This window comes from Lagopus leucura, unplaced genomic scaffold (assembly GCF_019238085.1).
Source record: "Lagopus leucura isolate 7727_CA_CO unplaced genomic scaffold, USGS_WTPT01 Super-Scaffold_100019, whole genome shotgun sequence".
NCBI lineage: Eukaryota > Metazoa > Chordata > Aves > Galliformes > Phasianidae > Lagopus > Lagopus leucura.
The window spans coordinates 10,656,132-10,681,741 of NW_024962273.1; the positions used below are offsets into that span (position 1 = coordinate 10,656,132).

The 25,610-nt window shown below is 38.6% G+C and overlaps 1 protein-coding gene across 17 annotated transcripts in view; it reads left to right on the plus strand.

Annotated features, from left to right (window-relative positions):
- CLASP1 (cytoplasmic linker associated protein 1) overlaps positions 1-25,610 on the plus strand; it is a 155,319-nt gene that overhangs the window by 72,560 nt on the left and 57,149 nt on the right. For 16 of the 17 annotated variants that reach the window (XM_042877984.1, XM_042877987.1, XM_042877988.1 and 13 more), the window contains 8 exons: positions 505-575; positions 1,496-1,555; positions 2,230-2,307; positions 3,870-4,037; positions 4,580-4,629; positions 5,868-6,038; positions 14,447-14,554; positions 17,786-17,953. In XM_042877984.1, the coding sequence (XP_042733918.1) occupies positions 505-575; positions 1,496-1,555; positions 2,230-2,307; positions 3,870-4,037; positions 4,580-4,629; positions 5,868-6,038; positions 14,447-14,554; positions 17,786-17,953 (874 nt within the window). Of the gene's footprint in view, positions 1-504; positions 576-1,495; positions 1,556-2,229; positions 2,308-3,869; positions 4,038-4,579; positions 4,630-5,867; positions 6,039-14,446; positions 14,555-17,785; positions 17,954-23,029; positions 23,138-25,610 lie in introns of all 17 variants that reach the window. The other variant, XM_042878002.1, reaches the window with a different exon arrangement.

The window sequence follows — 25,610 nt, forward strand, 5'->3', positions numbered from 1 at the left end:
TAGGTAAGCCATTCTTACATAGCAGGAAAAAGTGGCAGAAGTGATAAGAAAAATGTTTCTTTATAGAGTGAGGTATTTCTATCCCTCAGAGATGAGCAAATTTTTTGAATTGGTTTTAAATCTTGACTTGCAATACAGACTTAATATGCTATAAAACTCCTCAGAGATAGCATATGTTGCCTAAAACAGTTAGGTTGCAGAGGTGGCTTCTGCTAGGGAACCTGCAGATAGCCTGACAACTCTTAAGCTGTGACCACTGACTGTTCAGATCCTCTTGAAATGACTCCAGCTCTTTGACAGAAGAAAAAATAAAATCTGTTAAAAGTATTTTTACTGTTAAAATGTATACATTGAAGAATCTGTCTACATTCAGAACTGTTTCCTTATTTAGCAGTTCAATTTTTAAAAAAAAGCATACAGAGCTCAGGTGGCTGTTGCAAATTACTTTTCATTCCACAGAACTATAAAGTTTTCTTCCTGTTTTTGTTCTTTCTTTTGTTCTAGCATACACACATCCCCCGACTAATACCCATCATAACCAGCAATTGTACCTCCAAGTCTGTTGCGGTTAGAAGGTGAGCATTTAGTTTGAAGTTCTGCTGTAGTTTACCTGTAAATAGAATCGTGTATACTTTAGATAAAAATCATATTTGTTTTTATTTGTGGAAAGAGCTGTTACAGCCATTGCTCCAGAAAATTCGTCTTATTCTCCCCAGTGAGCTGGGAACGAATTCAAAATCAGCTATTATACATAAGATGCAGCATCACTGAGAGAAAAAGGCAATTTCTCTGAAAGAAGCATGTTTTTTAATCTCTCTGCTTACCTATAATGTCACACTAGCTTTTAAAATTGTTTTTTTCCACAGACATGCTTTTGTTCCCCACTACTAATCTTTGCAGTGATGTATTTTCTTTGAGCCTGTCAGCAGAGATGCTGCTCTGTGGTATTGCTGGGGAGTACATGCTCCCTCTACGTTTAAAACCAAGGTGTGGTACACTCTGCCAGCCTTGCTGGGAGACTATTGCTTGTGCCATACAGATTGATTCTTTTTTTCTCTAGTTAAATGAAAAGGTCTTTGTAGTTGATGAATTTTGTGAGAAAACTTGAAAAAAATCACATCACACAAATGCCTTCCTTTCTGTAAATGATGAAGAGCGAAGCTGAAAAGAAGCAAGATGCAGAGTTTCCTTGTGAAGCTTGAACTCTTGTGAGTACAGGGTGGTTCTAATTTGTATGTTTGCCAGTATCTAAGGGTGCCTTTTGGTTTGTTTTACATCTCTCTGTTGAGACCCTCTAGAGAGATGAATCCAGTTACTTTGCAGTTTTTATTGACAGTATTTGTAGAGTTCTTGATGTTTCTGTTGTGGCTCTTCTTGAATTATAATGTCCTGAGAACCATCATAACAAAAGGTGACTACTGTGCAGAGGCAGATATGATGAAGTCAGTGTGCCTCTTAACTTTGAGAACTCAACACTTCTCCTTTTTCTTCTCAGGCGCTGTTTTGAATTTTTAGACCTGCTGCTGCAGGAGTGGCAAACCCACTCCCTAGAAAGGTAAGCTCTGAAAACAGAGGAGTTAATTCTAGCCTATTAATGTCTGGGAGGTGAGGTCTGTAGAAAGAATAGTCTTAGAGGTGAGATTCACATAGTTCTAGTAAATATATTTGTGGCAAGAAAAGCATCTGTGTGTGTGTGCATGTTTGCAGTTCATCCATGTAGTTCTGGCAGCCAGAGTTCAGCAAGTCTGTTTCTTACGCCAGCCCTAGAAAACCTGTCTGAACGAATCTCTGAACTTGATAAATCTTTTTTCCTTTTGCACCTTAAAGTGAGAAGATGAGGTGATGGCTGCTATACATCTAACAGGAGCATCTGAGGCTTGTAAAGTAGTTGAGACTAATGAACAGTAGAAGAAATTGTGGGATACCTATTGGGACCCAATTTCTTTAGCCCTTGGCTGACCAGACATCATAAGGGTTGAGAAAAGTGTTTTCAGACCCAGGCAGTTTCAACTACCTGACTAAAGATGGACCAATGAAGAATGCTACTTGCCTTTTTCTACTCAGCAGTGTGAATGAAATTAAACAGACTTAAAAGAGTAGGAGCTACAAAATGTACAGAGTGGAAATGGGAAGAACTCTGTTCAGGGACACTAGGGAAAGCCAAGTTAGTTGTTTGTAAAAGTAGTGTGCTGGTCTGGATTGCTGGACCATGTATCTTTCTTATTTCAGACACATATCAGTGTTAGCTGAAACAATAAAGAAGGGAATTCATGATGCAGACTCTGAAGCCAGGATAGAAGCAAGAAAGTAAGTAGAAGCTATTGTTACCTTTTCTTCTTTCCCTTTCTTTATGTTGTGAGTTATGGTATTACATGTTGGAGACTCTGAAAGGCAAGTAATGTTCTGGCAACTGAGGCTAGCACTTCTTCCCTTTCAAAGGGAATAGGTAGTAGAAGATGTCATATGAAGTGATTGCAAGAAAGCTATTCTGTTGTTTTTTCTTTTCTTTTTACCTACATACAATAATGTGGTATTTGTTATTCTTGAAATAAAAGTCACTATGCTGGTATGCTGCTAAATATTATCTAAGTAGAGGAATTATTTTTGACAGTGAAACAATATCTTTGTGTGTACAGAGAATGTAATTAGTTTTTTTCTGTTGAAGATCCCTTGCATTTGTTACAATGTCTGTATTTAGGATAGTGTGCTCTTATACTGGGGTCGTGATCTTCTGTTTAGAAGACAACAGGGACATCTTTCTTCAGAAAGAGGATGCTGTTAAATAAGAAATCACTAAACAATATATTTTGTTAATCTAAATGCTATATTGTAGGCAGAGGTGTTTTACAGTAGGACTGTTGAAATCCTTTTGAAAGGGAAAGTTTGCATTACTGGAAAAATACAGCATCCACTGAGGTTTCACAGCGGGCTACTAGTTAAGCTGAAAAGGCAGCAAGGAAAATGGAATAAAACCTTAGAAAACAAACTTAATTCTCTTTTCCCATGTTTCTTAATTAAGCATTACTGTGTGTAAGACAGAAATTTGTTTCCTTTTACTGCTGTGAGAACGCATGTGACTTCTCTGAGAACTGACTGTCTCATACAAACAATTCTTGATTCATTTGAGCTAATGGTCTTGCTCTCAAACTGCCCCTTAGTTGGCCCCTGAAAAGTGCTGAGAGACTTCATCTCCTTTGTGATGAGAATGAATGGTGTTTTAGCATCAGTCAGGAGATGAGGACCAGAGAGGAATTCCTACTTTAAATGCTCTTTTACTTTCAGTATGGTACTGATTGGAAGTGTATTGAAGCATCTTATTCTTTAATTTTCCCAAAAGATAGTCAGCAGCCTTAACTCTACAAAAGATTTCTCTCTGCAGTGATGCATGAGAGCTATTTGTTAAACTTGAGGAAGAAAGCACCTGCTGGTGATTTCCTGAATCAGACCCATGCATGTGTATTCTGCTTTTGGCTTGTTTTTGAACTGTCTGTTGATCAGCTAGTCCTATGCTAACTTCATTCTGGTAATGGTTCTAGTCTCGGTCTGTCACTTATGTATGGTAGACAGCTGGAGGGATATGAGAATTTCCTTTGTGACAAAGCTTTTTTGGTAATTTATGTTGTACAGAGCCCCAGGTGGTAAGTTCCCCTTTTTGCTATTTTTGTTTGTCTTCTGTGAGGCTGTCATTCTTGCAATCTTGTTACTCAGTGTTATGCCTTAAGTGCATGGAGGCTGTGGATGATTGAAATGTCTGGACTAAGCAGCCTGCTAAGCAGCCATTAGTGAAAAAGGCTCTGACTGTACCTGTGCTTCGCTGACCTTTTAAAATGTGACAAGGAAGTATTAACAGCATCGTGCCTTGTTCCCAGGTGTTACTGGGGTTTCCACAGTCACTTCAGCAGAGAGGCAGACCATTTGTACCACACCTTGGAGTCCTCCTACCAGAAGGCCCTGCAGTCACATTTGAAGAACTCTGACAGCATTGTGTCCTTGCCACAGTCGGATCGCTCCTCCTCCAGCTCCCAGGAGAGTCTCAAGTAAGTCATTGGGCATCGTTACCTCTCTCTTGGTTTAAACAACTGCAGAGATAACGTGATTGCTTCCTCAAATTCACAGGAGCTGCTTTGGGTACTCTGTGCTTTGCTTATCTCGTCTGGTTATCGGTGGCCTCAAAGCTTGATTATACTAAAATCTAGCTTACATTATATTAAAATAAAATGCATACATCTGATACATGTATGTGTTCTTGCTTCTCTTGAAGAGATGATCAACTTCGGCTGCAAATATCTGCAACTGAAGATACCTGAAAAATACCCATCACGTTGATACAACCTTTTAAACCTACAGCCTGTTCTTAATGATCACTTCCCAATTAACATACATAAGTCCTTAGTCCTTTCGCAGAGAATTTCATAACGATGCTGTATTTATATTTTTAAAAAGTAGGCTTTGTTAGTCTTTCCTGAATATAAGTAACTTCCTGTTAACTCAGTTATGTACTGAGGGAACAGAGAAGCACTGTTACTGCTGACTGTGATATATCAGTTTTGTTTTAATAAATACTTATATTAACTTCCAGCCGTCCACTGTCTGCCAAAAGAAGTCCTACTGGAAGTACTACATCAAGAGGTGAGAATAGGAGCTGAAAATGCGGTGAGATGTTGCTGAGGAATTGTGAAGAAGTAAAATGAGTATTTTGTGTACTATAGTGTGCAAAGGACAACTTTTCTGTTTACTACTCCTTAAAAATGGCACCTTATTATGTAGTTTTTAATCAGCTCTGGGTTGTACACCCATTTTTGTACACTGGCATCTGATGCACTGATGCCTTTAAAAGCTTGTATTTTGTTGCTGCTTGCACCTGAAGGAAGGCTAAAATGCTTTAAAAATTGTAGCTAAGGTAAGTTTAGGGGTGAAATAGCTGGAATTGACTCCTACTGATGCTAGTACATGCAGCTAGGTAGTCTACCTAGCATTCACCCTTACACTTTTCTCTCACTTGTTTTTTATGGTTTCAGCACTCATTGGAAGCACTGTATGCACAGAATTCCTACAGTGTTAAATTTCGCTTTCTGATTAGTCTATTTTTACGAGTAGAATATTTGGGTGTGACCAAGAGTTGCTGATTTTGCTTTATAAGTGCAGCAACAAGGGAATACATAAGAAAAAAAGTGTTTCCTTATTCAATAGGCGTGTTTGTTTTCTTCATTCAGGTACCCAACCCAAGCCTGTATGCTTCTGTATTTTCCTGTCGACAAGTACAGACAACCTTCCTGTCTTAAGCATATGCATATAATAACCTAAGTAGTACATCTGAATACAGAACATAACAGAGACACCTTCTGCCCCTGTCAGCATACTTTGCTGACACCTTGGATCCAAGGAGAATTTTGTGTGGCGCCTACTTTATTGTGCCCACAAATGCATGCATGCTTGCAGCAAAATAGGCAAATTTTTTGCTTCAGAGGGTAAATAACATGGAATAGTGGGAACAGTGATCCTCATGAGAAGATGCTTTGAGAAGGAAGGTACTTCCAGCAATGTATAAAACCTGGTTGAAGGACCTTTGTGAGTCTTTTCTAGATGGCAGCTCACAAGCTGGTGATGGGTACTCTGCCTGAGTTTTGTTGTAATGCTGGCCTGGTAGCCTTTTCTTGTCATTTAGGTTTAGTGTCTGATGAAGTTCTTGAAATGTCTTTTCAGTCACTGTGGAGAAACCCACATTACCCTGATAAGACATTCTTTAAGTATTTCAGTGCAATTAGAGAGAGTTAAAAATAGTACGTTAAACTGCTTGCTGTGCTCTTTGAAGCACACAGCTCAAAAAATTAATCTCTTTAATCTGGGTCTCCCACTCCCATCTGCAGCATCTACAGTAAGTACAAAATCTGTGTCAACACCAGGATCTCTGCAGCGATCCCGCAGTGACGTTGATGTGAATGCAGCAGCTAGTGCCAAGTCAAAAGTGACATCTTCTGGAGCATCCACCCCCTTCAGTTCTGCTGCAGCCCTGCCCCCAGGCTCATATGCATCACTAGGTAAACCTATATGTTCTACTGTCGCAGTCAGCTTTCTTTACTCTCAGGAATTGCCTAGGTAACTTGATTTGAATGTCCAACTCTGTAACTGGAAGAACATTTCTCTGAGATGGCTAACAGTTCTTGGGTGTACATGTGTGATCTCTTGCTTTTTGGAATTAAGCAAAAAATTTGCGAAGGAACTGTCTTGGAACAACTTTCCATTTTTGTGAATTATTTTGATAGTCTCAGCCTTCTTTCTGGGGAAAAGTAGATCTTATTCTGGTTCCATGATGCTGTTGAGGAAAATGCTTAGTGCTTTATTACTTCTGACATTTCCTTCTGTCTCTTTCCCTTCTCTTCTTCTTCCTTCCTTCCTTTCCTTGACACTTGTTTTCCATGGATTGTTCTGTGCTTTGAGGAGTACATCTTTGTTGAGTTTGATTACTTTATTTTGTAAAAGATACAGAAGCAAAGAAAAGCAGGCCTTCTCATTTCATCACACAGTTGGGATGTAAGATATTGCTGACTCTTCTTGGATTATAGCCACACTGTGCTATTTTGTCCAAGCACTGTGTATCGCTGTCAGGTACCCACCAGTGTTTCTTACAGCAAAGTTTGCATTTGATCTTTCTCTCCTGGAGATGATGCTGCTAATTTGCTGAAGTAGGAAGTACAAGGCAGTGACCAACACCAAATAATTCTGCAGATTGCATAGTAATCTAATTCTTGAGGTTTTTATTGATTTTTTACCTTTGCAAGAAGGAGAAAAATTGGATGCCTAGTGAGTGTCAAAGTCAGTGTTCTTGATTTTAGCTGTGCAGATAGCCTTCATTCCTTCCTTGAGTCAGCTGAAATGTAGTTTTTCCTTGGTGTTGAGCATTTGATCTTATTTCAGATTAAAGAAGGATGCTTTTTATAGATTCCCTTTGTAGATGTATTTCTTCTATATCTGAAGTCCTTTATAGTGTCTTTAATGTATTGGTTGTATTTGCTTCAGAAGTTCATGTTTTATTCTGATTTATATTGCTAGTTCATATTTAGTTCAAGATTTAGATGCACTGCAGTGAGCACTTAATACAGATCCATGGAGTTGATTGCTTAAGAATGTGCTTTCAGAACTTAAGGACACAGCCACCCTTTAGATGCACGGTGTGCTGGCTTCAATGGCAGATATGCTTTTGCACTGATGTATGTCACAAAGAAGAACAGAAAGTGGGGAAGAAAATCTAAAAGCTGGTTTTGTCCTTGAAGCCTGGAAACTGAGTACAGTGTTACTGTTGCTCTTAAGGCACTGAAGGAGAAAACCAGGAAACGTGTTGTGTTTGTTCATGTTATGCAAGCATGGCTGCTCCTAAAGGAGTCTGTCTGTTTCCTTTTGAGCCAGCAGGGATATTTGCTATCTTTGCGTCTCCATGAGAGAAATGGTGAGGCAAACAAAGAAAGTGGGGTTTGACAAACATTAGATGTATGTGGGAAGAAAAACTTGTAACCTTTTCTACAGATTCATCAAGCTCTAATTTATTGCTCAAACTTCTTGCATTTGTTCGTGTTAATTTCTTTACCATACTTCTCTAGCTAATATATAGTGCCCATTTCTGTTAATGTTAATAATTCTTCCCTATTAATCCTTGCCTTATTTTTTTTTAATTTGCTTAAAGATGGTACTACTACTAAAACTGAGGGTAAGCAGTCTCTCTATGTAACTGAGATGTGTCTACAGTCGTACCACTCTACCTGGTCTGTTCTCAAAGTGTTACTGATTCTCATCCATGTTCACTGGTGACCTGCATGAAGTGTTGCATGGTTGTCCTGCTCATTTTGATGCCATGGGGTGTTCTTCACTTTCTCTTCAAGCTGCTCCCTGCTAATGGCACTATTCTGGTTTCATGACTGATTTCTAATCACAGAATTGCATGTGTGTCTTCCTATTCATAGCAGCGCTTTTGGTTGACGGTGACCTGAGCACAGATTACAAAAGCAGGGCTTGTGTTTTCCTACTCCGTGTTGTGTAAAGGTTTGCTGTGTTTTTCCATCCAAAGCTCAGGTCACAACTGCCAAATGCTTTCAGGAAGAGACTGAGCAGCAAGAGAATTGAATGAGATGATCACATGGCAGAAAAATGAGGACAGTAAACAATGATCTCTAGGGAAGGAGCATTTAGTCACCCTCTTTAAACCTGAGCTCTCTCTCTTTATTGTTAACTGAGATGTTTACATCTAAAACAGTTGGAGGAAAGTTTTTTCTTTCAAGAACACTGAGCCTGCTAGTTTGGGAAGGCCTGCAGTCTGGTTGGCTGTCTGGCTTTTTGTCAAAGCTTATTCTTCTTCTCAAGCAAAACAAAATCACTGGGAAACTTTTTTTTTGAGGCAGACAGGGATTGAAAACAAGGCCTTCTACACATAATGAAGACACTTCCTCCCAGCCCAACCAATTTTTTCCTGTTAGAAGTCTCTTTTCAAGGGATCTATTACTGTTTGATGGGACTGTGTTAGTATCCTTGATGAGTGCTTGTATGTGGATGTGGTGTTCTGAGAAGTGCCGCTGTGCTGTTATCACGTATTTTCTTTCCTTCCTATTACTGATGCATCAATTTAATATTTAGTGGGAGAAGTGTCTACCATCTCCAGAACTGGCTCTTAAACTTATGACTGGAAGGTGAACTGGTTTAGAATCATGAACAGCTCTTTATCCTTCATGATCTCTCAGTATATGAAGTTGGCCTAAACGCTTGTATTGAAGTCAGTGTCAGATTAAATGAAAGTTCCAAGTTGTTTTAATCCTTAGCTTTTTTTTTAATTTGCTGATCTTTCTTTTTCATTTCTTTTCTTCTCCATAGTTTTCAAAAATTCTTTTTTTTTTTCCCCTAATGTAGAAACACTGAATGTTTTGTGTTAATTTATGAAATAGCCTATGCAATGTACAGATCCTCTCCTGGACTGTAATGGTGTTTGTGGAGGTCTGTTCTGGGAGCTGTCCTCTGGTATGCCCTCACTTTTAGTTTATTAAATGCTCTATTGTCATTATGCAAAATACTTTTTAAATTAGGGTTGTTTTCCTCCCATTTGACTACACTGGATACAGATGTGGTTTGGTTAAAAAAAAATAAAATCTGTAATAGAAACCAGCCAGTCACTTGCTGGGGTGAGGTGGGGGGGAAGATTGGGGGGATGGACTTTCAAAAATTGCTTTTTGTTGCCTTTGTTACCTTAAATATGAGAGCTCATCTCTTTTGCTGTAGGATTCTTTTTTGGTGAGGGGAGCAGGGTTCACAAAGGATTATAGCATTGTGGCACACCACAGCCAGAGCCCTGGATGAGTTTAATCAGTGGTTGAAACTCATTGTGATCTTTGTTTCTCTTTGTTACAGCAAAAAACAGCCTTCAGATGGCAATTTGTTGTGCCTTTCAGATGAGGGTGTGGAGAGGGGCCTTTTGCCTGATCTTGCAGAGTGTAGAGAAGGCAGAACTTTATATTCTTAGAAATGAAAATTAGCAGATCCAAGTGTGATCTTTTTTCTGGAAATAGCATGTGGGCAGGAGATGAACTTTGAACAGAAAGCAAAAGTTCCTTTTGCATGTATACCTCTGTTTTGTTGCAGGTTACTAGTATCTACTACAAGAGCAAATCTTTGTTTTCTTTTCCTCTGTATGTGTGTGTGCATGTGCATGTCGTTCAGCATTGTTTAATCTGCAATCTGGCTCCCATCATGGCTTTTTGTAGCTGCAGTGTAGAAGTTTTGCACCTTCCCCTCAGCTGGGAGCCAGCATTGTGCAAACTTGGCAGTTCCCATCTGCTCTGCCCTTGGTTCTCCTTAGTGTTTTGGTTTTGAGCCAGGCATCTTAAAAGAGGAGCAAGATAAAAGTGGCTTGTGCCACTGGCAAGCTGAGGAGAGTGTTGGTTCTTTGGTTTTAAGTAGTGTCACCTCAGTTAGCAAATGCTGCAAAAGTGCTCTTCTGTGTGACAACATATCATGAATCTGTATACAACTTTAATCTGGATAGATCTTCTGCCTGTGTGCTGTGAGTTTGTGTCTTCGTGCAGGGTATGTTTTGATAACCCAGACCCTTTGTGTCTCCAGAGTGTCATGAAGAGTTCAGTAGGCAGAAAGCCTGTAAGAGTTAAACCTTTTCAGTCTTGATGGGGGTTTTACAGCTTGTGCCATCCAAGTAACAGTTGTGCTCTAAATCCTTGTTTTTGTATATGACTAAAGAGAAACTTCAGAGAAGTCTCCTCTTGTTTTATCATGGAAATTTTTCAAGACTGTCCCCAAACTGACAAGTTTATAACTAACAATTGGCAGTTTCCAGACTCAGTGGCACGATTCCTAATAATACTTGTTACGCTCCAAAAAGAAAATAGTCTGATTTATCATTGCTCTCAAATAATTTGGACTTCAAAAGATCGAGCGTCTTGAGCCTTAACGAAGGCTTTGGATAACAGTTTCAAGAATGACAAGAAATGACTGTTCTTGTTTTCTTCTCTGCTTTAAAGCTCTTCATTGTCCTCAGCAACAAGGTTTAACTCGAAGACATGACTTAACATGGTAGCTTAAAGTGAAATGCCCAGGTAGTAGATTTTTTTCTTCTCTTGGTTGATCCCTTTGCAAGTGCTGGCATGAGTTGCCTGTGCATACTGGTGTAGAGCAGCACCGTGCTGCTTTTGCTCAGTCAGAAGATCTTATACAAAACCAAGCAATAGCATATACTGATGGTTTATGGTAAGGGTAGGGTGTGCATCAGGGGAAATTGTGCTGTGAAGTCAGGTCATGTACTGGTAATGTTGGATTTGTGCTATGTATGGAACCTGTACCTTGCATACTGTAAGAAGGATATATTTTTATAGGTTTACATACAAATCAAATAACTGTGTATTCTTCACAACTGTATCACCACCAAATGACGCATGTACACCTACGGGGGTCCCAGGGGCTCTTTTGGGATTTTTCTCTTTTTCCAAGTTGAGGAAAAAACCCAGGGAATGCATGAACTGATCCATGATGATGGATACCCTTATCATCCCAGTGCTTCTGCTTATAACTTGTGTGATTGTAGGCATTGTTATTCACAGCACAGAACTGATTAAACTTAGTTGTGGGTCTGTTATATACGATCTGTGATTTCTGGAGTAGTAGAAAAGCAGTTTCTTCTCAAGCTGAATCTCAAGAAGCCTGTGTTTGTTCTGAGTCATGGGGTGGTGATGCAGTAGTATCCACCCAGGAGGGTTCAGAACAGTGCTGCTGAGCAAAGCTGCTCCTAATCACTAATTACTTTAGTTGTTCCTTTGTTGTTGTCTTTGTGTTTTTTTTTTTTTTTTTGAAGACCCTGCTAGATTTAGGCATGTGTTAGACATCTCAAAGTTGATTCTGATCCATTAATTGTTGTAAAAATGGCAGTAACTAAAAACAAAAACAAAACAAAACAAAAAAACAAAACGAACCAAACAAAAAAAGGCCAACAAACAAAAAGCCTACAAATGATTTCTTAACAGAAAACATTTATATGGAGTCTTCCAAAATACTTTCTGTACCAGCAGAGTGTCACCTTTGCATGTCAAACTTAGATCAAAGGCTTTTCTAAATGGTAGCACTTTAATGCTTTTTGGAAACTAGTTGGGGCAGACTTTATCTGTTCATTTGCTGTGCTGTTGCTCTCAGATTAAAGTAATTCTTTTAAGAAGAGCAAAAAAATATCAGCTATAAAATATGAATTGCTGCATCTGCAGTTTGAGCTGAGTATGGAAACAAACCTCTTTGAAAGCAAAGATGCGTTCAGGAGTTGGATTTGTTTGCATTAAAGAACAACAACAAAAGGTCTGCTGAACTTTTGCTATGTTATTTCTGGTCTTGAAATGTTTTGTCAGCGGTAGAATGATAGGGATTAAATGACACAGTCCTATGTGCAAATGTGGATACGCGTGCAGACTCTTGTTTGCAGATGGAATGCTTAAGGAAATGTAATAGAGACATTTGCGTTGTGTAAATGAACATTTTAACATGTATATTGTACTTGGAAAACTTAACCTTAAAACCTTGATTTTTCCACTCAGGTAGTTACTGATTCATTTTGCATTATTACAAAAGCAAAGTACGTTTTGGATATTGTAAGACTAATTTACGGACTGTGCGTGTGTGTGTGGAGATGAGGTACCTTGTGAAATACCCCACGTCCCTCTCCATCTTTGTCTGGTGGATTAGTGTAAATTAATGAAACTTTATCACTTCTCAAGAGACACTTTTTATCCCAGTCTTCTCCGTGACACATTCTGAGTCGCATCAGGGTTCAAGCCAAAATCTACTAGCCCAGAATGAAGCAGTATCTTGCTCATGAGCATTGTTTCAGAAACTGATGAACTTGTAGGCATCTCTCTGCTGACCTTTAGGGATTTCAAAATAAGACTGAGTACTTTCTAATCTTGCTGGTATTTGCATGTTAATTTGTTTTGAGTTTTTGGTTCAGTTTTTTGTTGAAGTCCAAAAAATTGACATCAGGAGCAGATCTTGATATTTCTTTATGTACTATTTTTGGTTTTCTATTTCCTAAAGATTGGGCAGTCGCTATATTTTGTCTCAATTTTGTTCTTAGTTAATACTTAATGAAGCAAAAAAAAAAACCAACCACCAAATAAACAAACAAACAAAAAAACAAAAAACCCCACCGTGATCTTGTGGATGCAGGAAAACCAGGTAATTGTGAGAAGTGTGAGAACAGTAGACTATGCATAGAAGGAAGCATCAGTCCCTTCTGACCCATCCATGGCCCATGCACATCACTGCGCTTGCCAGTGCTGCCTGTTACTGGGCCTTGAATTCCAATTTGTGTTACAGGCTTTCTGCTGCCATTGTGGAAGGATGGATGGTCAATTCCATTACTGGTTCCTTAAACTGCTTGAGTTAAACGTCTTGTTTGCTTTGTACACCAACAGCTGCCAGTTTGTTTGTGTCTTCCTGGTTTTGGGCTACTCATTTTTACTTTCACATTTATAAATAATGATTTGAATATAGTCTTCTTTCTTGGCTTGCTTCATCTTGGCTCAGTCTATCTTAGCTGGCTTTAGAATAGCTCTTTAAGCCTGCCAGTTTGATTTTAAAATGAGGTGTATTGTAAAGTACATATGCCTTTTTTTTTTTTTTTTTTTTCCCTGAAAAGAAATCTAGATTTTGTTCTCAAAGTTTTCTTTGTCACTTTGTCTATCAGAAAGATGCAGCCTGTGTTATGAGTATTTTGAGAGCTCAGGCAAAGGAACAGAGCTCCCATTCTGCTCAGCCTGGGGCTGCGTGCCATTGCCCTGTTCTCCATGTGAATCTTCCCTGGTTTTTGGGTGGGAGGTATATATCTCCTTGTTTGTGTTTCTTTGCTTATGGTGGATACGTGGGGTGGGAGATAAATATCTAATTGGTGGATGCAGTTGTCAAGACTGTTATCTTACCTGTTGTGTTTTTCCTTTTATTATTATGCCTGCAACTTGAAATCATCCTCTGAATGCAGGATAGCCTTGGCGTTGGTCCTGAGAAACAGCTTCAGATTTGGCAGAGAACAGAGTTGTTGAAAGTGCTGGTGGAGGCTTTCTTTGTGTTACTCTTAATTATCATTTCTTTCCCATTAGCTAGAGACTGATAATTGAACCTTAGCACTGGAAAGAACATTCTGAGGGGAACAGCTCTGCTGCAGGAGGGGGGTGAACTGATGGCCTCGTAAGCTGTTCTAGCTCAAATTACTGTGGCTTTTTCATGAGGAAAGGACAGAAAAAGGACCAAGAACACTTTGAGACTTTGTATCCATTCTCTGCCTAAATAAAGGGCAGACCATGGAATGTTTTTTCCACTATGTTCATTGTGTTAAAGGGGAATCACCGTTACTAGTAAAGTTACACTGATCTCAGTATAAATACAAGGGATCAGTAAACAGCGGGGAGATGTGAACAAGGCTGAAATAAAAGCGTAGCTGGGCAGCATTGGCAGACTCACTGCAGTGCGTGCTGGGTGCACATGGAGAGCAGGACGGAAAGCACCGAGCTGTCCGCAAATCCCAGCCATGGAATTTGTGGCTGCAGCTGCTGTGCCTGTCTGCGAAAGGGGGATCGCCTCATCAGAAAGTAATTACATAGGAGTCGCGGTTAGATAACTGAATTTTCTTATGACCCTTCTTTAGGAAAGAAGGTACTGCAGAACAGAAGCACAGGCACTAGAGATCACTTTTTTTTTAAATTGAGCCAGCTGATAGCTTTACTGAAAGCAAAAAGAGTTTTGGATGTGTGGACCATCACTGTATATCCCCTCGTTCTTCATCGTGTCTCCCTGTAAAATTTGCCTTCTGAGTCTGGTTAGTTATGTGCTTAGCAACGCTGCGAGCCTAGAACAGATGGTGCTTTGAAAACGGCTGTTGCCTTTGGAAGAAACCTGTTAACAGTTTGTCTTTGCATTCCTCCAGGTCGGATTCGTACAAGGAGGCAGAGCTCTGGCAGTGCCACCAGCGTCACCTCAACACCTGCTGATACCCGAGGCCGCAGCCGGGCTAAAGTGGTTTCCCAGTCCCAGCGTAAGAAGTGTTTTACTTCTGGGGGAGGAGAAAAAAAACAATTATTAATACTACATTTCTCTTGAATTATGGTAGCATCAGCTGAGAATTGGGCTCACTTTTGGTGAATAATATTTGGACATATAATGTAATGAATCCCCGCTTAGCTAGCTTTCAGTGTATGCTCTTACTGACAAAGGGCACCAAAACAGAATGTTTAGTTGCTGTTGTGCAGCAGAACTGCAGGCTTTTGTGACATGCTAGACTAAACTTGTACTGGGTCCCACTGAGATGCCCTCTGTGTCTGTAGCTAATTGCTGTCCTGGGTTCTTGCCCTGTCAAGCTTCTCCTGCTTATGTTACAATATTTCTGTATGTGTAATGTGAACTGTCTAAAGTTAATGCGTGCTTTATCATCAGTTTAGAATAGAATGCTACCTATTTTCTGTATATATGAGGGAGGTGGCTCTATTCTCTTTATTCACATGATGCATCCATGTTCCCTGACCTCCTTACAAGCTGTGGTTTCTCCCAGGAGCCATGCAAACATTGCTGCATATTTGTCATGAGTCTAAAGAGAATTTTGTCATTCAAACTTCAGAAGGAACGGGGGGGGAGGGAACCTCTCAAATTGTTTCAAAGCAGGCTCTGCTTTGTTTGTGCCATCATTGCTTTGCTCTATCATGCTGTAGATATGGGAAAGCAGTTTATAGCATTATGATAACCAGGGATGGTTGAAGAGAGAAGCATTATAACTAGGATGGTGCTGAATGGAAGTCTTTACATTGAAGTCACGAAGGAATTAGGGCTTTGGTATTCTGATCTTAATTCCTATCATTTGAAACTTAAAACTTGATTAAAAGCCATAAATTATCTTAGTTTTTTTTTTTTTACTTTAGTGAGAAATGATCAGATGAGACAAGTTTCAGATATATGTAAGGAAGTGTGGAGTGGTTCAAACATTATGGGTTTAATTTTTTTCATGCAATGTACTTATGAGGCTGTAGGATAGTCACATCTGTACCTATTGTTGGTCTACTTTGCTGAATCTTGATTCCAGCTTAGCACAACTAGATGTGATCTTTAATCTCCTAATCCAAGCATTACATGAAGTAAATAATGAATTAATGTATAACATGTTCAGAGGAACAAACTTGTATGCCTATGCATTTGTAGCTTTGTTTCAGTTTTACAGCATGGGCTTGGGGTATAATTTAAGCAGAACTTGGGTCTCAGTGTGGGTTGATATTGCTGAGAAGCTGTTAAGCCTTTGGAAATTAAATCACTTGCATTTGCACATTAACTCACTGCATTCTGCAGGGGCTCTTGGAGTGGCACATTTGTGAATATATCTGTCTGTGTATAGCATAAACTGCATGCTGAACGCTGTACTGTCTTCATGTCTTTTAATCCACTTTTTGCCTGTCCTTTGGTCTGCCCTCATAATCAAGGATCCAGATCAGCTAATCCTGCTGGTGGTAAGAAACATTTTCCCTTTCTTGCTTTCTCATGTTATTTCCTTCAGTTTTTTTAACTGCTAAGCTTTTAGCTTCCTTCATTCTCTCCTGGTTATCAAGGCTTAAAAAGCATTTTCCTAAAATTAGAAAACCAATATGTATGGCAGATGACCTAGATTTCTCAAAGTAATCAAACACAGTAAGCATAAATTGTGTATTAAAGCTGGCTCATTGTTATAAGCATTGCAGAGAAGCTCCTGGAGCTTAAACTTCATGCGTATAATTCCTCATATTACAGTTATTTTGGTGAGACTCCACTGACATCAATGAATGCAGCAGAGTAACTGGTAGGAGCATTGGCTTTCAGGGTGTGGATGTTGTGAGAGAAACTGGCACCTTTCACAACTGCTCTCACTTCTGGGGGGGATATTAGAATACGTAATTTGATTCAAAATGGCTTTATCCAAGAAAGGAGGGGAGCAAGCAAGTTAAAATAATACATGCTTTTATGTTTTTGTCCATCAGACGAGTAAAACTGCATACCTTCTCTAAATTAAGAACGCCCTTTATCTCTTAGTTAACTCTTATTAATCATAACAGAGTTGGGGACTTAAATGTTTGAGATGTGTACATACTTTTTAGAAAGCAGGCAACTTGAGTATTTGTACAAAATATGAACTTGCCAGAGAATATTTTTGCAACCTTTTTTAGCTATTATTTTCCTTCCTATTCTAGCAACAACAAAATGTTGGATGTTAGGGATGATAATATCAATGGCAAATGTTCATTGTGTAATTTGTATACCTAAAGAAACAAAAGGGTCTTAAATCCATTAGTTTTATAGTTCCTTGGTTACCTTAAAGCCAACATTACTTGATTTTCCGCAGAAACATGCTACAAAAATAAGATTCTCTCCCTGGATAAAAATAATTATATTGTTCAACCTATTGAGTTTGACAGCATGAATATTTTGGACAAATGTCTGTTGCAACTGGAATGTAAATGTTGTAACTAAATCTTGGTCAGCGGACCAGACATCATGGCTTAGAAAAAATGTAAACTTACCATGAACAATTCAAACTGACAATGAAAAATAAACCCAGCCAACTATCTAACTTGCTAAATATTCTTTTTCCAGCTGAAAAATAACTATTTAGCTATAGTCAGACCCAAGTAAACCGGCATCTCTACAATTGTGACAGGGTTAGTTGGTTTACCCTTCAACATGCTGGTTTGCTGCTGTTGAGACAGTATTCTTTTTTTGTTGGCAATGTTTTTTCTTCCCTGAATTACTGTAGGAATACAATGTCACCACTGTAGCATAATGTGAAGATGGGGCTTGCAGCAGCTTACCTGTGCCAAAAGCTGGTTATCTGCTGCACAGCGCTCCACATGAGCTAATTCTTGTTGCTGCTTGTTGAGGCAAAGCAGCCTATGGACCCTATGTTGCTGCTGCAAGGCTGCTCCTGGCATCTCCACAAGCTCACTGAAATTCAGCTTAGGATATTCCTGCACTGCGGTGTCTATTTTGGTCTTGATCTTGATTGGGTAGCACCATGCATATGTACAGAATTGCTAATGTCAGTGTTTATTGTCCACGGGCTTTCTTCAGTCATCCTCTTAAAGCCTGTGGGAAGCTGTCCCATTAATTTTCTGTGTGCTTTGGGTCACACTGCTAGAGCTGATTGTTTCAGTTTTGCCATCAGTATTTAAGGTGTTGGAGGTATCGGGTTTTTTGGTTTTGCTTTTTTTATTTTTTTAACTGCTTGTATTCCTCATTTCTGGTTCTCTTCCAGCTGGTAGTCGGTCTAGTTCTCCGGGTAAGCTGTTAGGAAGCACCTATGGTGGCTTGAGCAGTGGAACATCCAGAGTTCAACCTGTGCCATCATCTTCAGAGAAGCGCAGCAAGATCCCCCGGAGCCAGGGATGCAGTCGAGAGACGAGTCCCAACAGAATAGGACTAGGTAAGAGTAGTCACTGCAGTGACACATTGGCCAGTGTGCTCAAAGGGTGGGCTTTCCTACTGAACGTGAAACATGTATGTGGTTGTTGTCTTTCTTCTGAATTCCTCAACTTGGCAAGTTAATGTTTTATTTCCAGAAATGAACTGTTAGTTATTATGGCTTGTAGGAAAGCAGTTCTAATTTTCCAGGTTGAGGCATAGTTTCAAAATACCCAAAGATGTTTATATCTCCTGTTTGAAATATGACATGAGTGATATTTTTAGGTCAGGCAGCAAAAACAGTTGCCACGAATAACTTTCAAAGCAAAAATACCTCATTTACATGAGTGGCTTAGTCCTAGGACCAGCTGAGCAATTTTACAGTTAGCTGAAATCAAGGGTGCTGAGCACCTTCTGTGATTATTTAACAATTTTTGCAGCTTAAATGTTTGCTTCTTGTCTGGAATGTCTTGGAGCTACTTTTTAGATGGTATTTTAAACTTATGCTTTAAATATTCTGCTTCCAAAGTTCTTGGCTTAGTGACTGCTGTGAAAATAATCCATAATAATATTTGTTTTCAAATTTGTCAGCAGACTCATTTTTTTTATGAACAGGTGGGTAAGCATCGTCGTATAGAAATTTTTGTGTACCTGAATTGAGATTAAAAAAAAAAAAAAAAAAAGATATGGGCTAAGCAAGTAAATACTGTTTTCATTTCTGAAATGGAAATGCTTTCAGTAGCTTGAAGTTCATGTCGTTTTAAAGAACTGTTACTATATTTTGTATCTTCAAAAAATTTATTGGTAGATTAAATTGAAATAATGACTTTAGTGCTGGCAGTTGAATTTTTAACTATTACATTAGCAACTATATTTGAAATGTAAGCTGCATTTCTGTTTAGAGCATTTCTAGAGAAGTGTCTTATTCAAATATAATGAAATGCACTTAAAGCACGTGAGTGTACATGCTGTTAGGGGTCATAAAAAATACTGCATGGTTATTGTGATTATTTTTCCAGTTTTAGTAGTATTCTTAGTCTGATCTATTTTATGACTTCAGTATGAATGCTTTGTGCTCTTCTGTTCATTACTTTCAAAATGTGGTGTTTTCCAAATAGAGACAACTGTGCTGTCACTCTGCAAAAGAGCATACATTTTGAAAGTAAATGAAGAATGATGGACAGCACCATCAATTATGCTTAAGTTTATCATCGTGTTACGTGGTCTGATTTGAAACAGTGTTTAGCATCTGAACTAACTTTGTAAAATCCTCACTCTTGGGTTGCCTGCTTTCAGGTATATTATGGGAGCCATGAAATCCTTTGGAAATGTAACATGTCTCTCACTGCTCTGATGTGCTGTCTGTGAACAGTCAGTGTTTGAGAGTGAGAGAACTCTGTCATCTAGCAGATGTATGTTTTCTACCCATTCCCAAGTTGATGACTGACCAAAGCCTGTTCTTTCAGGCTCTCATGAGAGCAGTAGTTTAACACTTGTGTTGGCTTTAGCTTTCAGTTGCAGAAATGGTCTCTATCGAATTTTGAATATGATGTGAAGGTAACTTTGATCTTTATACCATTATCCCATTGTATTTATGACTTACAAGTAGCTACAGTTTTTGGTTTTTTTGTTGCTTCATTCTCTGTGACACATTTTTTTTCACTCACTCATTTCATTAAATGGACTCCCATTCACCTTGATCTTAAGGATGCCAATAAACTTCACACTCTAATTCAAATACTTGAGCTCACATACAGCATCAAATGTGCGTGCAATCGTTTAAGCTCTGTGGGATTATGTTCTTAACCCATGGACCAAAATCGCTCTTAACTTACATAGTCATGTTGCAGTGCAGAGGGTGTTGAATAATCTTGCAGATCAAGCTGTTAGAAATAGGTGATTTCTGGGTCCTGTTCATAACTCATCCATTGAGTTGATACGTAGTATTTTGCAAGGGCAACTAGAAGTTGCAGTTGTGTGCAAGAGTAAGCATACAATGCAAGTGTGTGTATGGGGTGGGGCTTTACAGAACAGCCACCCACTGGAGTTCATCAGGCCTTTTGGAAAGCAAAGACAGTGTAAGCTAATAGAGCCTTGCATGTGGATGCCTGTAAGCATCAGTAGCTTGTTGCCACATTAATTTCATTGCTGATCACAGGTGTCCATGCATACTCTTGTATTTTTCTTGTTTGCTGGAAGCCTTGGAAATGGATGCTGTTGGATGCTCAGTAGGCTGTGTATCCTGACAGGTGCTGCAGTGTGGGTGTGTGCCGAAGGCCAGCTACCTGCTCCTCCCCTCAAGCCCATCATCAGAGTGGGGATGTAGCTTCCATGGCACCTCCCATATTCTGAGCTTAGGTGAGGAGTCAGATCTTTGATTGCAAGTTGGATTTGAAAGAAGCAAGAGATGTGAGATAATGTTCTTCAGAAAGTGGTGCAGGTGCAGTTGGTTAACATATAGCATGCAGTTTTTCATCAGTAGTTATGCTGTGTGTATCTATTGGAAAGTCAAAGGCAGCTCTTTGCTTGCCTCTGCTGGGTATATCCTACTGCTGTGCTTGGTATGGGCTGCTTTTGCGGCATTTACAGACTTTACAGACTTAGAAATCATTAAAAACCACACCTTAATGAAATGTAGGCTTTCAAGTGGTAAATTGATAAAAAGGGGAATGATTGAGTTCTGCTGGTGGAGTTTGGGAATTCTGAAGTTCTCGTCTGTCTTCTGAAAAGACAGTCAGGCTTTGGGTATATGAAAAGTTTGTCTAAATGACAGCGCTGCTGGCCCTTGATTTTGGTAGTACCTGAAGAAAATACTCCTGAATAACTGATATTCAATCTTCTCTGCACAAAACAGAAAGGAAAAAAAAACAACAAATGGTGGGGCAGATGCCTGGGAGTCCATAACAGACTCATTTTATTCTATTCAATCCATTCTTTTTTTGTTGTTGTTGTATTTCTCTATTTAGTAACGTGTAAATCTTTGGACCATTGCTCATGAAATACACTGTTTGCTTTTGGGCTTTCTCTGTGTGGTCAATATTGTGGTTTATCTTTGGCTTTGTCTTGTTAGACTGCTTTAATGCAGTTTAAAGTGCTTTGTCTTCATACTTCATGCTGCTGTGATTGTCAGTAATGGAAGGAGTATGTACTATGAACATCAATTAATTTTTTTAATCATTCACAACTCCCTCTCTCTGAAGAGCCTTTGGTGGACTTAGGGTTGCATTATACAAAAGTCTGATAAATCTCTTTTGAGAGAAATGACTGCTTGTGCAAACATGATGTGAAGGCTACCATTATCTACATAGAAGCATGAGACCCAAGAATGAGGAACTAGCTTCTAGAGAGCCTGCAGTTTGAAGCAAGTATTTGTGCAGGAGACTTCAGAGTGTTACCTCTGTCTGTAGTTCACCTTACAGCTTTATTCCTGTAAGCCTGACATGGGATCACTGTACTTGTGGACCCTAATTTCAACCTCTTTATTGTTCTGCCTTATTTATTACAAGACCATCTAATTCACATAGGCTTTTTAGACATGCACTGATCAAATCAGCTTGGTCACTATCTCATCTTGTATTGTCTGACATCAAAGTTCAAGCATCAGAACCATTAATTCATCTAAAAGATTTTAGTTGGGGTTAACAAATTTGGAAGGGATATGACAAACCAAGAATGTGGCAGTATTTTAAAGCTTATATTTTAAATTTTAAAGCTTAGATATGAAATTTTCTGTTGTATACTGTACTGTTTTGCTTGAAAGGATACTAACACACCCAAGGCATGAATGACCATTCAGAATCAGACATTATTTTCTGGCAAGGTTTTTCTCGTATATCTAAATCTCCTCATCAAAAAGAGGAGCTGCATAAATGTGTGATCTGCTTTCTTGGTGAGCTCACGGAAGCTCTTAAGTTCTTCAAAACGAATTTATGACAATTAGTTGCCATTTTTTTTGCATCCAAAAATGTTTTATTCTCTACTTGGCATAGAGCTTTTTTTTTTTAATAACATGTTGCTATCATCTTTCATATCAATGGCAAAGAATTTGCACAGGAGTTAATTGTTCTCCTTAAAAAACTAAAATTCAAATCCATAATATTAAGTAACTTTTCAGAAAGCACTATAGTTCTGTTTCTCCTCCATGGACAAAATTTCCAATGAAGTGGGATTGCTTGTTACAAAGAAAGCCACTGCATCTTCTGTCTTCTGTTGTGCATTTGGCCCAATGAAGGCTGCATATGATGAATTGCTTTGACATGGCTGATAGATGGAAATCTGTTAGGGGAAACGGAACGCTTTATAGCTGCCAGACCACAGATAAGTCTCCTTGATGCAAGGCTTTGTCAAAGTAAAGATTGTAGTTAAAGACTCTCCTTATGTGTGCATATGTCTCATCCATAAGTGTAAGGCTTGGAAATGTTGAGGATCAGAAGTTAGACAGCTGTTGTTTTGAAAAATAAAAATAAAAATGAAACTGTTGCTATCTTGAAATTCAAACCACTTTCAAAGCTGTCTTTCAGGTATTTAGGTCTGAATGATTTTGCCCAGTATCATTTGTTAGAGAAAATTCCTTCAGTATGTACCGTTTTTTTTTCTTAGGTTATTTGTTCAGGACAAAGTTATTCTTGTAAAAACGAAATCTATTCAAAGTTACTATGCTGGTATTGAGACAGACTTTTAAAACACTTCAATCTGATTAAAAATGCTGCTTCTTTGTTCCAGAAGGATGTTTATCTTTTAATTAAGGAAAAAATCTTTCATGAGAGTTTTTTGTAGCTTCATCTGTTTTGCATGCTTTGTAATTGTAGAGCTTCCCTAAATGATTGAAGATGTCCTACTCCACTTGAATGACACAACTTGGATTGCTTAAGAAACGAGGATACTATCAGCCAGACATTTAATACTGATGAAATTTCACTTCACAAACGCAGCTCAGCACGTAGCATAGTTGGTTTGTAAGAGCCTGAGCTGGCTGCTGAAACTGATGATTACTAATGTAATAATTACCTTAACTAACAGAAATGTGACTTGACTTTGAGCTTTTCTGTCCTCATTAAACTTGTTCACCTTCTCTGAAACTCTCCATGCTGCATGCTAGCACGGAGCAGTCGTATCCCCCGACCCAGCATGAGTCAGGGGTGCAGCCGTGATACCAGCCGTGAGAGCAGTCGAGATACAAGCCCTGCTCGGGGCTTTCCTCCACTTGGTGAGTACTTTGTAGTAGGCATTGGAGTTTTAAGGATCAATTTTTTCCCCTTTTTTCCTTGTTCTGATTGCCCCTTCAAGATCAAGACACTGCCAGGTGAAATGAGCTTGTTTCCTATCTTCTGTTAGATTCCTGACACGCTCCCTATTTCCAACCCTGTTTCCCTTCTGTTTTCTTTTGCATGCTTCAATTCTGGTTCTCAGCATTTCACTATTAGTATGAAAATAGTGTAGCCCCGAATTTTGTTATTTTTCAGTTTCATTAAATCAGCTTGTGTGGGGCTGCCGTGCTTTACAGCACTGATGCAAATTTGGGGGAGAGTAAGCTTGCGTTTTCTAGGTCACAGTGAAGTAGTCAGTACCACTGTAGTCTGTTGTTGATTAAATCTATCCATGATCTGATTTTCTTGCAAGTAGGTACAATGTCATTTCTATTATAAATCCTGCAACGAAGAGAGTGTTCTTTTTGTACTGGTTTTATTCAACACTCTTAATCATAAGTAGCATGTGCAATTTCATAGAAGACTTTCAAGCAGACAGAAATAAAAAGACTAAAGTTTTAAAGGAGCATCACTATCATACAGCTTGGGTGCATGGTGTGAATAGGAAATCTCATTACACTTACCACATGCAGGATGTTCTTCTGCACGAGGCTAAAAACAGGATAGTTAATGTTTCTGATCAAATATCATGTCATATGTATTCAACCAACTACATTGTTTGTTGTACGAAAAATTTGTCATCTCAGACATAATTAAGCATAGTTTATCTCCAGCCCCCTTTCCCGTATATAACAGTTTTTATATATAACAGTATTTTATATATATAAAATACATATACATTTACATATATAACAGTAATTTAACAGTTGTGCATGAATAGTAGAAGTGAGAAGGAAGATCTTATATACTTAGGGCTGAATAATTTTATTTCAAGATGTGTTTTGCGCGTAAGTGACAAAATATATCTTTAAGAAATACTATGTAAGTAGAATGTAATATTTTGGACCTAATTCTGCATCAAATCAATTGGTAAGAAAAGGTTATTTAAAAAAGAAAGGATAAATGGGCAAAATCTTCCTGTTTGGTTCTCCTAGTTAATACATTGTACTTTGCATAAACTGTTAACCCTACATAGCTGTTGTCAATATTGATTCATTTACTCATGCTGACTTCCAATGCTGTCAGAGGAGAGAGTGCAGTTGTCTTCGTATCATTGCCAAAATTTCTATTGATTTTGGTGATGTAGAGTAGAATCTTCAACAAGGTTTTGGGTTCAGAAATTCATTATTTAATTCATTTATGAAATATAATCTATCTGTAATATCTCAAATTTACTGAGAAATGGCTGGAGTTCAATTTAACATTCAGATATTTTAGATAATTCAAAGAGGCTTTTTATGGGTTAAATGAAGCTGATTTGATATCAGAGCCATAAAGGAATGGTAAATATCCAACTGTAGCTTGTTTTTATAGTTAACTGTGTAGCTTCAGTTTTGTATGAGGCTGTTTTCTCCAGCCAAAATGTTTTGAGCATGCTGCATGTCAAGGCTAACTTGTTTGTATTCTGTTTTTTTGCTGTTTCTTCTATTATTACATTGAGATACCATCTTGAGCCTTTGATCTAAAAAATTAAATGCAGCATTCCAGTACCACAGTTGGTGTGAATTCTGTGCACCACCACCAAGTCTGACTTGTACACTGAATATGAAATTTCAATTACATATATGTATTACGGTGGTTTCAACAAATCTCATAGTGGGGAGGAGGAGTGTTTCATTTTAATGAAGCTTAATTCATTTCTAGGGATGCAGTTGTTATACAGTCAGGAAAGGGAAAATGGAAGATGGGGGGAAATGGTAGTGGTAGTGTGTAATGGAAGTGTAATGGTAACCTAATATAGTTGCTATTCTGTTATCCCTTTTCTTGTATTTTCATTGAATGCTGTAAGCTGGAACACAGCTTAAGTTCGCAAACTTCATTCTGTAGCTTGTAACTCATTTGAAAGTAAGCTCTGTGTGTGTGTATATATAGCAATTTAAGCCAAGATGGTTCCATTACTGTATTTTTAGAATCCAGTTAATCTTACATTAATCCCTAAATAGCGTAGTCCATTTTTGCTCATGAAGATTAACTTTGTATTAGTGAATTTTACTTAAGCTAGCTATATGTAAACGGCAGGATTCCTGCATTTAGCAGTATTAATGATCAGTGTCAGCACTGGCATCCTGGCCTTGCAAGTTGCTTATTTTCAAAGCTTCCATACAGATCTGTGTGTTGTCTTTCTTTCCAAGTTAGGAGGCTTGAGTGAGCTGAAGGGAAATGATTTTAAACTGGAAGAGGGTAGACTTAGAGTAGGTATTAGAAAGAAATTCTTCACTGTGAGAGTGGTGAGACACCGGAACAGGCTGCCCAGCGAGGTTGTGAATGCCCCCTCCCTGGAAGCGTCGATGATATGATTTATTTAAAAACATT